General features: G+C 38.0%; 2 protein-coding genes across 2 annotated transcripts; one reads left to right on the forward strand and one right to left on the reverse strand.

Moving 5' to 3' along the window:
- Positions 1–1,721: 1,721 nt before the first annotated feature.
- Positions 1,722–3,524, reverse strand: LOC109152125. The gene has a single exon (XM_019299700.1). The coding sequence runs from the start codon at positions 3,522–3,524 to the stop codon at positions 1,722–1,724; it is 1,803 nt and encodes a 600-aa protein (XP_019155245.1).
- A 620-nt stretch (positions 3,525–4,144) lies between these two features.
- On the forward strand, positions 4,145–6,895 carry LOC109152156 (cytochrome P450 CYP82D47-like). The gene is made up of 2 exons (XM_019299725.1): positions 4,145–5,126; positions 6,130–6,895. Exons 1-2 carry the CDS (start codon positions 4,194–4,196, stop codon positions 6,754–6,756), a joined length of 1,560 nt encoding a protein of 519 aa, XP_019155270.1. The 5' UTR covers positions 4,145–4,193; the 3' UTR covers positions 6,757–6,895.
- The last annotated feature ends 10,214 nt before the right edge of the window (positions 6,896–17,109 follow it).

The raw sequence follows: 17,109 nt of genomic DNA on the forward strand, positions 1-17,109 counted from the left end.
TTAGACTTCCGTTAACTCGGGACCAAATTGGTAATTTTTCCATAGTCAAGGGACCATTTCAATAAATAAGTTTAGGTGTGGGCAATTCGGTTCGGTTTTTCCGAACTAAACCGTACCGAACATTAAAATAATTAACCGTACCGAACGATTCGGTTAAAAATTGATTGAAAATACTGTTTAATTTTATTTAAAATATAATAATAATAATAATAATAATAATAATAATAATAATAATAATAATAATAATAATAATAATAAAGCAAATCCAAGTCCCTTAATGCCTCCTTTATCGTTATTGGTAATTAACTCTTATTTGTATATATGTACTAGTTTTTTACGCGCTTTGCGCGAATGGGATAATGCCCAATGATTATTTTTAAATAAGTATTTCAAAGTATAAGGGATTCATCATGCAATGAGATGAAAGTGTAAGAAGCTTTAGATTTGTCTTGCTGTTTATATGACTGAGATTTTACTTATAATATGAACTCTTTATCTTATAAACACCTATTGATATTTAGTAGTGGTAGTTTTTCCCCTACATGTTTCATGTGTTGTGAGATGTGTGTCGTAGGTTATCATGTGAAAGTATTGAACAAAATATTAATATTTATTATATTTGTATAAAATACTTGGTAAATACATATATATAACATGTTTTGTATTATAACTTTGATATTTAATTACAAGATAATGTAAAAAGAAGTGAATATAATAAATTAATAAATTTGAAGGTAAGGAATCTTTGAATTGTAGAAAATAGAGATAATATAACTAATGAAATGATATTTGTTTTAATTTTTTTTATAAATAAAGCATTATAATCTAATTCTAAATTAATTAAATGATATGTATTATTTTCTGTTGTAGCTACTAATTTTTTTTTTTTAATTTAATAAGAGTAATAAAGTGTCGTACATACTTTTCATCAACACTAATGAAATTAATGTTTTTTTTTTTTTTAATTTTCATTCCTTGTTGAGACAAATTGTTTTGAGAGTTTGTCAATGGCAATTGCTACAATTGCTGTCAATAGAGGATGATAATAAATAATTCAAAATATATGGTTACAATATATATTGTTATAATGATATAGTAAAAATTAACTTAATTTTTTTTTTAGAAGTTTTCATGTATTGATAAAATTATGATGTGTAAACTTGTTCAATTGGAGCTAGTAGGATGTTAACATTGTCAATTATTTGTATTTATGATCAACAATTTTGTAGTTAGGCCGCGCAGGTCTGACAATGATGTATGAACAATTTTGTCTGATAAAAAAAATAATAGTATAATATTTTTAAAGTAATGTACAATTGTACCATTATAAAAAATACAAAAAATATTAATATCATAATGACCTAAATCATTCCAATAATGCAAAAGCATAATTGAAATATTAAGTTTTGTTCTAAATAATCAAAAGATGATTAATTAAACATTAAAAAAAAAAAAACTTAACCTAAATTTGTTTTTTTTTTTTTTAAAGAAATTTCAAGATAATCAAATGATTTTTAAAGTTCCTAATTTATAATCTTTGATGCTCAACTTTGAATGCAATGTATTTAGTCGGGCTAATGTAAAGATTATGAATGATTATATTTATTGATGTAAAGCACAACCTATATATAGTACATAGAGGAGTGAAGATAGCAACAAGTTACAACCAAACACAACTAGTCTATAGGAGTACAAATAGGATAAATAACAACTAAAGAATACTAGCCACATATTGGCTTAACACGCCCCCGCAAGATGGAGGATCCGTCGTCGGAGACTCCAATCTTGGACCGAAGGCTTAACGAAACGGATTTGCGTCTCGTGGACTTCCAGGAAATGCGATTGTCGCCCAGATACACCAAATATCCGGTGGTAGAACGGCTATCGGTGGTGCAACCTCCCCAATCAGAGTCAGTGAACACTCGTAGAGACAACGGCTGACCCGCCCGTAGAAATAGGCCATGGCAAACCGTACCTTTGAGATAGCGAAGAAGCCATTTTGCAGCTTGCCAGTGATGATCCGTAAGCGGCCTGGGATTGGGACGATGCTCTCGGGTAGTCCGGCGTAAATCATTTTGCGTTTGGGAACCTCCGGAGGTGGTGACAGGCAAGGATCCAGACTGGTTGGTGTGACGACTATGTTCTGGAACAGCGGAAGACGAACAACCAGGGGGTGACAAACTAGACGCAGCTGAAGGTAAACCAGTGGGGATGTCCAAACCATTATCGCCGGATTGTGTTGAAACATGAGTTTGAACATCTACTGGTGCAGGTTGCGGGTAGTCGGCTACGCTAGAGAGAGACCTAGCCGGGGAAGACACAGAAGGTAGAGTAGGAGTCAGAGTGGGGATCGGAACAACTCCAGGCTGGGTGGACACAGGGGACGATGGTGTGACAGCAGTAGAAACTGGAATTGTGCAGTGTTGCAACACGAGTTGTAACACCATATTTGACGGATGCCCCAACCGGTGGTGCCATTCAGACACAGATGGCAGGTGCGTGGCATTCATTTGAGGCTCATAAGAGAGAGTATTGTGGTACACACCATTAATGTTCGGCCCCCGTAACAATGCCATCCCGGTTTGAAGATCGTTCACGACAAACTGAGACGCAAAGAGCTCAATAGACACACGATTAGCTTTACAAGGTTGTGAAACAGAAATTAAACTTTTGTGCAGCTGTGGAGCATGCAAGACATTTTCTAGACTAAGGGCAGAAGAAGGGGTGGGAATTGCAGCATGACCAATGTGAGACATGTGTAAAGAGTTACCGTCACCCAAGCGTATTTGGTCTGGACCATTGTACTCGGAGAATGACCGCAAAGGAGCAGTAGTAGGAGTGATATTGGCAGTAGCCAGCACGGTTTGGCGTGCTCGGTCATCGGCTTGTAACTGACGTTCATGATCAATGAGAACATCGGCTAGTTCCGCTAAGGAAATAGGCTTCTGTCGGACGCAAACAGCGGAGAAGATTGAATGATATTCATCCCCGAGCTGCGTTAGAATGTACATGACAAGGTCTTCATCAGAGACCAGGGACTGCGCCAACGCGAGTGCATCAGCGATGGATCGCATGTCATTCAAAAATACAGAAATCGACCGAGTACCTCTCGGATTTTGAGTGAGCTCGATTTTGAGGGAAAGTATACGAGCTCGGCTTTGAGACGCACTAGCGTAAGTAGTGGCTAGGCATTGCCAAGCATCATAGGTTGTCGAAGCCGAAGACACGAGAGGTCGAATCGAGTCAGAACAACTCTCTAAGAGTGGACTGACGATGACTTGGTCTTGACGGGCCCAATGTAAATAATCTGGGTTTGTGGCTGTTGGAGCCGAACCAGAAAACTTAGGCGGTTCTTGGACAGAACCATCAACATAGCCATGGAGGTTGAGGCCAATGAGTGTAGAGTGAACCTGGCGCCTCCAGATTGGGAAATTCGTAGGTGTGAGTTTGATAGGGAAGTGTGTAGTAGCGTGAAGCTGGATGACTTCAGTGGTGGCCGGAGTAGTTTGGGTGGTGGACGCCATTGAATAGGCAGGAAGCAAGGAAAAAAAAAAAATTCTTTCGTAGGAGATTTTAGGCTCTGGATACCATGTAAAGATTATGAATGGTTATATTTATTTATGTAAAGCACACCCTATATATAGTACATAGAAGAGTGAAGATAGCAACAAGTTACAACCAAACACAACTAGTCTATAGGAGTACAAATAAGATAAATAACAACTAAAGAATACTAGCCACATATTGGCTTAACAGCTAATTGTTTGATCAAAATTTATGTTAAATTTTATATTATCTATTTTTTAATACATTTTAACATATTCATAATATATGTTTAACAATTATGCCAACTCTAATTGGGATGAGGTCCGAACCTAAGACATTTCTTATATAAATTAATGAGTATGTTAAGAATAATAAATATTTAACGGAATATTATGTTACTAAAGTTTATATTAACAAAATTTAAGGTTATTTAAGAGAAGAAAATAATATAATAGAAGATAAATAAAAAAAATCATTAAAAAAATACTAAAATAAAAATGATATGAACGATTCATTTTAAGAAATAAGTACTACCAACATTTTTTTGTTTCAGTTATGAGCCTAACATAATTAGCTCTTATTAGATTTGTAGATTTGAAGCAATCTATAAAGATCTATAAGGTTCAAACTTGGATTCAAATTAAACCATGGATTTCACTGTGCCAGCTATTGTAGCAGCTTTGGTTGCCACTTTGCTATCATTCACCTTTCTCTACAACCTGTTATTTCACCAGGGATCAAACCAAAAACCACCGGAAGCCAGCGGCGCATGGCCTATAATCGGCCATCTCCACCTCCTCACTGGCCATCGTTCCCCCTTCAAAGTCTTGACCGACATGGCAGACAAATACGGGCCTATATTCCAATTAAGGCTCGGGGCACATCAAGTCTTGGTGGTTAGCGACTCCCAAATCGCCAAAGAATGCTTTACCAAAAGCGATAGACTGCTCGCTGGCTGGCCCAAGGCCATAGCTTCGGAGATCATGGGATACAACAACTCCATGTTTGGGCTGAGTCCGTACGGTCAGTATTGGCGCCATGTCCGCAAGGTTGTCATGCTCGAGCTGCTGGTCAACCGCCGTCTCGACGGGCTCAGGCGGGTTTGGGAGTCGGGAGTAAGATCATTTACCCAAGACATCCACCGATGTTGGCTGAGGGACAAGAACAATGAATCCGAGGATGTGAAGCTGGAGATGAAGGAGTGGTTTGGGAAACTAATCATGGGTGTCATGATGCAGATGCTTTTCGGGCAGCGGTACGAGGAAGAAGGGAACCGGACAGTAGTGACGACAGTGAGGAGATTCATTGATCTGTTGGGGGAGCCTGTTGTGGGTGATTATCTGCCATGGCTAAGATGGTTGGACATAGGAGGACATGAGAAGGCCATGAAGGAGACAGCCAAAGAAATGGACAGTTTAATGGAAGGTTGGCTACAAGAACATAAAAGGAAAAGAAATACGAAATCTAAAGAGGAAGAAGACTTCATGGACGGATTGCTTTCCAGTTTTCATGGTGATGGAGATGACAAAGATAGTCCTGACCATTTTGACGCCGACACAGTTGTGAAAGCTACTTGCATGGTATGTGGCTCTGATCTTTTGTTGTTACATCATTTCATTTCATTTTGATATGTGAACCAAATTCAATCTAAAAACATAATAAGTCTCAATCAAAGTTATATCTCTCATTTATGTCCATATTTTTAATGCTAATCATTTTGTATATTATGCTTTTAGAGTTGTACTATATAATTTTTTTTGGCCAAAAGTACACCTATCGTTATAACTTCCGTTATATTTTTCATCATTGTAATTTTTTTTTTTCAATTGGGTCTTAAATTTGGGAGCAGAATTGTAAAAAAATAAAAAATAAAAAATTGTATACTTATATACATGGTTGAAAAAATTGATAGGCACTTTTCGAGTGCTCGGGGGAGCCTAGTGCCTAGGGCGCCTAGACGGCGATTAATCGATTCCTAGGCGTCTGTGTATTTTTTATTTTATTTTTTAAAAATTTGTTTAAATTTTTAAAATTTTTTAAGACTTGATAATTATAAACTATTTAATACTTTAATAGTTAATACTAAAATATTAAATATTAACTTATAAAACATGTAGAGTTTGAACAATTTACGGTTATTTCGCTCAAAACGATGTCGTTTTTAGTGTAATAACCCATTTAAAAAAGAAAGGAATAATAGATAATTGACCAACTAGGCGATTTTGTCGGCACATTAGAGCCCTAGGCGGCCTAGTCAGTCGCCTAGACCACCGATTATGGTGATATTGCAAATATTTGTGGCAAAGTAAGGGATTCGATCATTTGGAGTGTGCAACATATTTATACAATTGAACAACTATTATTTATATATATGAAATAGGTGAAAATGGGTCCAAATTAATTAACGATGTCACACAATAGACCTTCATTTTTATTAGAACGGCCTGATTAGCTTTTATTATATGTGTATACATACATAGTGACACGATAATTATTGGAAACTCAATAGAACACATTATTTACACGAAATAATTATCTAAATTATGTGTTGTTATTTATTTTATTATGTAATCTTTATGGTAGGGGGTGCTATCAGCGGCCACAGATACAATTATAACAACGTTAACTTGGGCAGTATCTTTAGTATTGAACAATTATAGTGTGTTGAAGAATATTCGAGTAGAGCTAGACACTTATGTCGGAAAGGAAAGACACGTGAACCAATTCGATCTAAACAATTTGCTTTATCTTCGAGCAGTAGTGAAAGAAACTTTACGTTTATATCCTGCTGCTCCTCTCTTATTACCACATGAATCTACAGACGATTGTGTGGTGAATGGTTATAACATCCGAAAGGGTACACGAATATTGGTGAATGTTTCTAAGATTCATCGAGATCCAGAAATTTGGCCAGATCCCAATACATTTAGGCCAGAGAGATTCTTGATGAGTGAACACAAGGAGATTGATGTAAGGGGCAATCATTATGAACTTATTCCATTCGGCAGCGGAAGGAGAATATGTCCGGGAATTTCTTTAGCATTACAAGTTGTGGAATTGACCTTGGCTAGCCTTATTCATGGCTTTGATTTAAAAAGGATTTCGGATGAGCTTATTGACATGACAGAGAGTGGTGGAATAGTGAATATGAAGGCAACTCCACTCCATGTTTTCCTTAGTCCAAGCTTGCCTTCACATCTCTATAATTAAGCTGCAATAAACTAGTGATATACCAAAAGTGCGAGCATTAATGTATTGCCGTACGTGTTGGTGTGTGATGAATATTGTGCTTTCGCTATATGAATATTATATTGTTGTGGACATCAATTCAATTCAGTTCATTTCTATATGATAAAATAAACACAATATCCATGCTAGTAGATTAATTAACTACTAAGCTTTAATTTTGATAATACTAATTTCTGCAATAGATTAATAAGTGTAATATCTAAAACAAAAATTCATGTGATATTGTATGATTAGATGTGCCAGATGCCAAATGATGTGTAGATCAAAAGTAAAGTGAAACAAGTTCTTTACACAGGTCTTTTTAGTGCAATTTATATTTTTGGAGTTATTATATATTAACTTTTGTGTTTCTCACCTTTCTCTACAACCTGTTATTTCACAAAGGATCAACCCGAAAACCACCTGAAGCCGGTGGCGCATGGCCTATAATAGGCCATCTCCACCTCCTTGCTTGCCTGGGCCGCCCTTCAAAATCTTGGGCGACATGGCAGACAAATACGGGCCTATATTCTGAATAAGGCTCGGATCGGAGCACATCAAGTCATGGTGGTCAGCGACTCACGAATCGTGAACAAATGCTTTACCACCAATGACAGAGCGCTGGCTGGCCGGCCCAAGGCCTTAGCTACGGAGATCATGGGATACAACTACGCCATGTTTGGGCTGGTCCCGTACCGTCAGTACTGGCGCCATGTCCGCAAGGTTGTCATTCTCGAGCTGCGGTCAAACCGCCGTCTAGAGGGGTTTGGGAATCGGGAGTAAGATCGTTTACCCAAGACATCCACCGGAGCTGGCTGAGGGACAAGCTGGAGATGAAGGAGTAGTTTGGGAAACTAATCATGGGCGTCACGATGCAGATGCTTTTCGGGGAGCGCTACGAGGAAGAAGGGAGCAAGACAGCAGTGACAGTGAGGAGTTTCGTTGAACTGTTGGGGGTGTCTGTTGTGGGTGATTACCTGCCATGGCTAAGATGGTTGGACATAGGAGGACATGAGAAGGCCATGAAGGAAACAGCTAAAAAGATGGATAGTGTACTGGAATGTTGGCTTCAAGAGCATAAAAGGAAAAGAAATACGAAATCTAAACTAGAAGAAGACTTCATGGATGGATTGCTGTCCAGATTTCAGGATGAGAAAGATATTCCTAAAGATTTTGATGCTGAGACAATGTGAAAGCTACTTCCATGGTATGTGACTATTTTAGTCTATATATCCATTATATAAAGTTTAGATGATTCTTAGAAACACACAAAACTTTGGACCCAAATCAAGTACTCTATAATTATCTAAATTTAATTTTGTCTTCATTTGTGTTAGTGTACAATTTTTTTTCCAGGCTGTGTTATTAGCTACTACAGATACAACTACAATAACATTAACATGGGCAGTACTCTTGTGAATATTGAACAATTATGGAGTGCTAGAGAATATCCGAGCTGAGCTAGACATCAATGATGTTGGGAGGGAAAGGCATGTGAACCCATCTGACCTAAACAATTTGACTTATCTTCAAGCAGTTGCATGTGAAAGAAACTTCGTGTTTATATCCTTCTAGTCCTCTCTTACTGCCCCATAAATCTATAGACGATTGCATGGTCAATGGCTACAACATTCAAAAGGGTACACGCATATTGGTGAATGTCTCTAAGATTCATCGAGACGATCCAGATTTTTGGCCGAATCCTAATGTGTTTAGGCTAAAGAGATTCTTGAGTGAACACAAAGAGATTGATGTTAGGGGCAATCATTTCGAGCTAATTCCATTTGGTAGTGGAAGGAGAATGTGCCCAGGAATTTCTTTAGGACTACAAGTTGTGGAGTTAACATTGGCTAGCCTTATTCATAGCTTTGACTTAATTAAAAACGATTCAGATGAACCTATTGACATGACAGAGAAGATAGGGCTAACGAATATGAAGGCAACTCCACTCTATACTCTCTTTACAACATGCCTCCCTACACATCTCTATAATTGAGTTGCTTAATTGTGGAAATTAAACCTAAGTACTTTATTCCCTTTATGTAAACACAAATTTGGTTTCCTTTGAAAATATAGAATGAAATTGGTGCCAATCTAATGCCAATATGCCATTCCTAAGGTAAGGAAGAATGGTGTACTGTTGTCCATCCCATCATGAATATATCCATAAGAGATGGAGTAATATATAATCCTAAAACTTATGAGCTACTATACAGTTGGAGGTTATGTGATTTCTCTTCTTTTGAATCAATACTATGACAGAATATAATTATTGCAAACTCAATAGTAAATATTATGGTTTTCGCTTGAGTAACCAAATATTATATAAGTTGTCTTTGGCATTCATGGTATTTTTTTATGGCAGAATGTATTATTAGCTGCGATGGATACGACTACGTACGATAACTTTAACATGGGCACTCTCTTTAGTATTGAGTAATTATAGTGTGTTGGAGAAGATCAGAGCGGAGCTAGATATTCATGTTGGAATGGAAAGGCATGTCAACCAATCCGACCTAAGCAACTTCACTTATCTTCAAGCAGTTCTGAAAGAAACCTTAGGTTTATATCCTGCTAGTCCTCTTTTAGTGCCACATGAATCTATATATGATTGCATGGTCAATGGCTACACCATTCTAAAAGGTACACGCTTATTGGTCAATGTTGTTAAGATTCATCGAGATCCGAATTTTTGGTTAGATTCATCGGAACGGCGATAAACGGATTCCATTTCTTTTCATTAAATAAAAAGACGTCGTTTCGATACACGGTGCATAATCGATTATGCACCACGGTACACGATATAATTTGCCTATTCAATCTTGGTCGGCCGGCCGTCCGTCCATCACTATGCTATATATTCCTCTTTTTTTTTTTTCTTTCTTTTTTTTTTTTGGTCGACAGCCCCAACTTCATTGTTGTTGTTGCTTTTCTTCGATTCCGCGTAAGCTTTGCTCTATTTCTTCTTCTTCCCTCTTCTATTATTACGTTAACAAATATACACGTGTCTTGTTCTTGCATATGCCACCATCAGGGCCGTTCCAATAAAAAATGGGGTCATGTGCAATGTTGGGTAATAATGTGGAAAAATCTTAAAATAATAATTTTACGGAGAGATTATTATTATATGGGAAAACAGAAAAACTGGGATGGAAAATGTGAAATATTTGGGTAGAGGTTAGCACGAATTTGAACAAATTGTTTTTTTCCTTAAAACCTTATTTGTACGGGCAACACGAGCTCGGGATTGAATCAAGCCTTTTCGATCTCGTTTCTAGTTGGAATTCGAAACCCCCCACCCCCCGACGCGCGAGAGAGCCTCTATGCTATACAATTCTACAACCTCCAAAAGAGCTCTTGTATAAAAGGGGGGGGGGGGGGGTGCAAATCCTCTTTCTAAACCAATGTAGAACAAAAGCTCACTTTTTTCCTTCATTTTCCAACTCAAATGGGTCTACTTTGAGAATCAATATCTCATTCACCCATTATCCGTTTTGAGCGTACAATATATCAATCTCTTCGTCTCACTACGAAGAATCCGAATCCACTTTGACCCGACCCAAATCAGAAGTGGACCCCACTAATAATTGTACTACAAAATTGCCACTTAATATGTCATTTTATGTCATTTTAAGCTATTTTTTCTAACAATCCCCCACATGAATGAAAATTGATTTTCGGGGTATTTTAAAATCGGAAACAACTGTGTTCAACGGTTGATCCCTGCATAGGATAGGTAGGGTCACACCCTTTGACCCTTCCCTCGTGAAGATACATTTACTCTACTGGCTGTACGGTTGAACGCAATGTCTTTGAACCAACCGCCGTTTGTGTAGACGATGACATATCTCACACATAAACCTCCCAACCATGCTTTGTTCTCATGACTGTGCCCATTTTGGTCGTGGGTCACCATTCCTAGTTCTGCAAGAGTTTTTGAAGAATTGTGCCCATCAATTTTCCTTTGAAGCGAACCTTACTTCTCTCTCACACAGGTGATTCTTTTTCGAGTATCCCGCGTACTCACACATATCAACCGACATTCGAATCACTAAAGCATTTAACATGATAAACTTGTGCGAGAGCCACTGTTTCTAACGAGGAGTGGTAGGGAATCCGAGACCCCCACAGTGACACGCTCCGTTCCATAATTTAGTTGTCCCATTGAACCTAGGTGCTAGCTAGGTTAGGTGTCCACTATAGAACTTTATACCAAGGGCTTTAGACCCATTCCTCGTCTCAACTTCTCCACAGCTACTCTACATAACCCTTTGGTTAGCGGATCCGTTATATTGTCATTTGACTTTACGTAGTCAATCGAGACAACACCAGTTGTGAGAAGTTGTCTAATGGTATTATGTCTACGACGCACATGTCTAGACTTACCATTATACATATGATTCTGTACTCTTCCAATTGTGACTTGACTATCACAATGGACACACATTGGAGGTACAGGTCTTTCCCAATTAGGAATATCCTCTAAAAAATGGCATAGCCATTCAGCCTCTTCACAACATTTGTCCAAGGCTATCAGCTCAGATTCCATCGTGGATCTAGCTATCACGGTATGTTTAGAGGATTTCCATGCAACGGCTGCACTAGCTAGTGTAAACACGTAGCCACTCGTGGACTTGGAGTCCTTAATATCAGATATCCAGCTAACGTTGCTATACCCTTCAAGTACAACAGGATATCTCCCATAGTGCAGTCCAAGGTCTCGAGTATACCTTAAGTATCTCATAACCTTCATTATTGCTGTCCAGTGCATGGCACCGGGGTTACTCGTATATCTAGCTACTGAGTTTACTAACCGCAAAGGCAATATCTGGCCTAGTACAGCTCATAAGATACATCAAACTAACAATAACCTGAGCATATTCTACTTGAGAAATACACTCCCCGTGATTCTTGGTTAGATGAACGCTTCTATCTAATGGCGTCCTAGTCCTTTGATGATTATCCTTGTTAAATTTTTCAAGGATTTTATCAATATAATGTGATTGGCTCAACACAAGACCATGAGGTCTTCTAATGATTCTAATCCCGAGGATTAAATCAGCCAAACTCATATCTTTCATGTCAAATCTCGCATTTAACATGTTTTTGGTAGACTTGATCATCCGATCGTTACTACCAACGATGAGCATATCATTACGTATAAACAAAGAATGACATAGCCGTCTATCGTTTCCTTAACCTAGACACATTTGTCACTTTTGTTTATTTTAAACCCGTTAGTTAACATCGCATGGTCAAACTTTTCGTGCCATTGCTTAGGCGCTTGTTTTAAACCATATAGCGATTTAACCAACTTACACACTTTCCTTTCTTGGCCCGGAACCACGAACCCTTCAGGTTGTTCTATATAGATCTCCTCATCTAATTCGCCATTTAGGAAAGCGGTTTTAACGTCCATTGATGACCTTCCAGATTCCGCAACACGGCTATGGCAAGTATCATCCTATTGGAGTTTATTCTCATCACAGGAGAATATGTGTCGAAGTAATCAAGGCCCTCACGTTGCCTGATTCTCGATAGAACCATCGGGTTTCATCTCCCTTTTAAAGACCCACTTGGATCCTAAGGGTTTACTACCCGGAGGAAGATCAACAAGTTCTCAAATGTGATTCTGTAAAATAGAATCCACTTCACTTTTAATAGCCTCTTTCCACATTGGTTCTTCTGTAGAAATCACGACTTCTACATACGTTCGAGGCTCGTTCTGTAACACCCCGTGTTACGACCTTCAAATCCGAATTAATTATTAAATTAATCCCGCTAATTAAAATAATTAAAAGGAATTTAATCCAACTATAATACCCTTAATACTTGTCCTTCTTAATGATGCAGTGGGATATTTAGGCATTGCTCCTGAACTGGAAACATGCTCATTTTATCAACTTGCATAGAAGTTTTAACATATAACACAGCTCATCAGCGGACTCCAAAGCCACTTTTATCTTTCTCTTGAGTGATAAGTTTCCCTATTTCAATTCTAAGGACTAGACTTCATGGATTCTGCTGTCCAGTTTTCATGGTGCCGATAATGGGGATGGCAATGATATTCCAAAGGATTTTGGAGCCGACACAATTGTGAAAGCTATTTGCATATAGTATGCAATGTCACTCTTCTGTTGTTAAGTACAAATTAAGTACTCACTATATGTGTTAATATATATATTAAAATTTTATGTACATGTTGTATTTTTAAAATCTAGACTAGATTATATCACGACATTTTGTCATCAATTATGTTATTCTTTAATTTTTATGGCAGGTTATACTATCAGTCAGTACAGATACAACTACGATAACATTAATATGGACCCTATCTTTAGTATTGAACAATTATACTGTGTTAGAGAAGATCCAAGCTGAGCTAGACATCCATATCCGGAGGGAAAGGCACATCAACCATTCCGACTTAAACAACTTAACTTATCTTCAAGCAGTTGTGAAAGAAACTTTACGTTTATATCCCGCTGGTCCTCTAACATTGCCACACGAATCTATAGATGATAGCGTTATAAATGGCTACCAGATCCCAAAGGGCACACACATATTTGTGAAGGGTTAATTCCATCAGAGGTCCCTTATCTTTGGTGGCAATTCCAAATTTAGTTCCAGACTGTCGTTTTTTGGACACTTATAGTCCTTCTTATGACTTTTTCTATTTTTAGTAAGGGCGTTTTTGTCTCTTCATATTTTTCTTTTGTTATTTTTCCAGTTGTAACCGGTTTAATTGGTTTAGGACTTTACTAAAAATCAGTTGAAAAATATGGTTACTAAAAATCAGAGGTTACCTAAAGTTCTAAGAAACAATTAAACCGGTTGAAACCGGAAAAATAACAAAAGAAAAATATGAAGAGACAAAAAGGCCCTTACTAAAAATAGAGAAAGTCATGAGAAGGACTAAAAGTGTCCAAAAAAGAATAGTTTGCAATGCAAAATGGCAAAAACAATAGTATGTGACTAAATTTGGAATTGCCACCAAAGACAAGGGACCTCTAGTGGAATTAACTCTATTTGTGAATGTTTCTAAGGTACATCAAGATCCAGATTTTTGGTCGGAGCTGAGTGCTTTTATGCCAGAGAGATTCTTGAGTGAGCATAAGGCCGGAGGTCGATGTTAAGTGCAATGATTTTGAGTTAATTCCATTTAGTAGTGGAAGGAGAATGTGTCCCTGAGCTTCTTTAGCACTACAAGATGTGGAGTTTGTTTTACCTAGTGTTATTCAAGGTTTTGATTTAAAAAGGATTCTCATAAGCCTATTGACATGACAAATGGTGTGGGAATAATGAATATGAAAGCAACCCCACTCTTTGCTTCTCTAACCCCATGCCTGCCTTCACACCTTTATAATTGACTTGCTTACTATATAGGTTCTCTCATTTTATTTATGTAAGCACAAGTTTAGTATTCTTGAGAGGATGTAAAATACCGTGGCTCAAAAGTTTAGCAGACATGATCAAATATCGATACGCAGAAGAAATCTGTCTAGTATATATATGGTTGTTGTTGTGGCTTTGAATTCAGTAGTGTTGAGTTATCTTTTTCTCCTAGAGAGCATATTCGCCAAGGTGGAGATTTGTTGTGTTTGTCTCATATAAGGATTAGGAATATGAGTTTGTCTCATATAAGGAATAGGAGTGAAAGGGAGATTATATGCCGTTGTGTTTGTCTCATATAAGGATTAGGAATATGAGTTTGTCTCATATAAGGAATAGGAGTGAAAGGGAGATTATATGCCTATAAATATAATCAATGTATCTCATCACCTTGTACACCATCACAAATAATAAGAGAATACTTTCACTCCCGTGGATGTAGGCACATTGCCGAACCACGTAAATCTTGTCTTCTTTATCCTTTACTGCCATTATTATTTTTCTTGTTCTTATTAATCTCAACAAATTGGTATCAGAGCACTGTTGAGATGACCAGTTCAAGCACAAAATTCGAGGTATCAAAATTTGATGGTACAGGAAATTTTGGGTTATGGCAATCTAGGGTAAAGGATTTGTTGGCACAACAGGGTCTTCTGAAAACTTTGAAGGCGGATAAGCCAGCTAATCTGGAAGAGGATGATTGGGAAGATTTGAAGGAGCGTGCGGCAGGAACCATTCGGTTATGCCTAGACGATGGAATTGTGTATCACGTTATGGCCCTGGAAGCCCCAAAAGAAATTTGGGATAAATTGGAAACTCAGTTCATGGAAAAATCTCTAACGAACAAACTGTATCTAAAGCAAAGGCTTTATGGGCTTAAGATGCAGGAGGGTTCAGACTTGGTGCATCATATTAATGTCTTCAATCAGATAATTTCAGATCTGGCCAGGCTTGATGTCAAGATTGAAGATGAAGACAAGGCGATGATCTTGCTATGTTCATTACCTTTTTCCTTTGAACATCTGGTGACTACTCTAACATACGGGAAAAGCACGGTTAAATACAGCGAGATCTCTGCGGCCCTGCAGGCTCATAATAAGCGCTTGCAGAGTGTAGGAGATGGATCGTCTGTTGGTGAAAGTTTGTATGCTAAAGAGGGTCAGGATCGTGGAAGGAAACAAGAGAAGGGTAATTCTGGGAGGAGAAACTCTAGGTCTAAGTCCAGAAATAGCAGGAAAATCCGGTGCTACAAGTGTTATGAGATTGGGCACATAAAGAGATATTGTCCAAAGTTGAAAAAACAACAAGAGGCGGTGAACGTGGTGCATGCTGATGACTCAGATTATAGTGAAGGTGATGTTCTAGCAGTTTCATCGAGTAAGTTGTCAGATGCTTGGATTCTAGACTCAGGATGCTCTTATCATATTACACCTAACAGGGAGTGGTTCACAACCTATAAGTCAGGTACTTTCGGTTCTGTTTTTCTGGGTGATGATAGATGTCATAATATCATAGGTATTGGTGATGTTAACATCCAGATGTATGATGGTATTGTCAGAACTTTGCATGATGTCAGACATATACCGGGATTAACTAAGAACCTGATTTCTCTTGGCAGTTTGCATGCTAATGGTTTTATTCATAAGTCTGAGAGTGATAAGGAAACCATTAAAATTAGTAAGGGTGCTTTAACTGTGATGAAAGGGAAAAGGACCGCAGGGAACATTTATAGGTTGTTGGGTAGTACTGTTGTAGGTGGAGCACATTCTGTTGAGTCTAGTGATGATACTACTAGGTTGTGGCATTTACGTTTGGGTCACCTTGGTGAACGTGGTCTGTTTGATTTGCACAAAAGGAATTTGTTAAAAGGAGTTAAATGTTGTAAGCTAGATTTCTGTGAGTTCTGTGTCCTTGGGAAACAGACTAGAGTCAGTTTTTCTACTGGGCAGCATAAAACTAAAGGGATTCTGGATTATGTGCATTCTGATGTTTGGGGACCTACCAGGGAACCTTCAATGGGTGGCTCTCGATATTATGTTACATTTACTGACGATTTTTCTAGGAAAGTCTGGGTGTATTTCTTGAAACATAAATCTGAAGTGTTTGAGAAATTTAAGTTGTGGAAAGCCGAGGTTGAGAACCAGACTGGAAAAAAAATCAAGTACATGAGGTCTGACAACGGGACAGAATATACTGAGAAAGAATTTCAGAAATTCTGTGCAGAACATGGAATTCAAAGGCACTATACAGTGCGTAAGACACCACAACAGAATGGTGTTGCTGAGCGGCTGAATAGAACCATTGCTGAGAGAGCAAGGTGTCTCAGATTGAATGCTGGGCTCTCTAAGTGTTTTTGGGCAGAAGCAGTGAACATGGCATGTTACTTGATCAATAGATCACCACGGACATCACTTGGTGGCAAGGTTCCTGAGGAGGTTTGGTTAGGTAATCCTGTAAGTTTTGATCACTTACGAGTTTTTGGTTGTCCTAGCTATGTTCTTATTCCAGGTGATGAGAGATCAAAGTTAGATCCCAAGTCGAAGAAGTGCATCTTTTTGGGTTATAAGAAAGGTGTAAAAGGATATAAGTTTTGGGATCCTGTAACCAAAAATGTGGTGATTAGCAGAGATGTAGTGTTTGATGAGAATTTCATGTTCCAGTCAAAGAAAGAAGATATACTAGTTGATGGTTCTAGCACAGTAGAAGTGGATATGGATCGTGTACCTTTGAGTGAGAAAGTAGTTAATCCACCTACGGTTGAGACTCAAGAAGTTGCAGATTCTACATCTGCAGCAGGTTCGGGTTCAGAAAATTTACAAGATTACCGTTTGGCTAGAGATAGACCGAGACGCACCAATGTCAAACCACCTAGTAGGTATGGGTTTGAGGATATGGTTTCTTTTTCACTTCTTGTTTCTAATAATGATCCAGTTACCTTTCAAG

The sequence above is a fragment of the Ipomoea nil genome, unplaced genomic scaffold (assembly GCF_001879475.1).
Source record: "Ipomoea nil cultivar Tokyo-kokei standard unplaced genomic scaffold, Asagao_1.1 scaffold2387, whole genome shotgun sequence".
In the NCBI taxonomy this organism is placed as follows: Eukaryota; Viridiplantae; Streptophyta; class Magnoliopsida; order Solanales; family Convolvulaceae; genus Ipomoea; species Ipomoea nil.

Excerpts from the sequence above, each read along its gene's own strand:
- LOC109152156 (XM_019299725.1), top strand. The coding sequence starts at position 4,194 with ATGGATTTCACTGTGCCAGCTATTGTAGCAGCTTTGGTTGCCACTTTG. Across the intron at positions 5,127-6,129 it reads TTGTGAAAGCTACTTGCATG|GGGGTGCTATCAGCGGCCAC; the intron begins GTATGTGGCTCT and ends TCTTTATGGTAG.
- LOC109152125 (XM_019299700.1), bottom strand. The coding sequence starts at position 3,524 with ATGGCGTCCACCACCCAAACTACTCCGGCCACCACTGAAGTCATCCAG.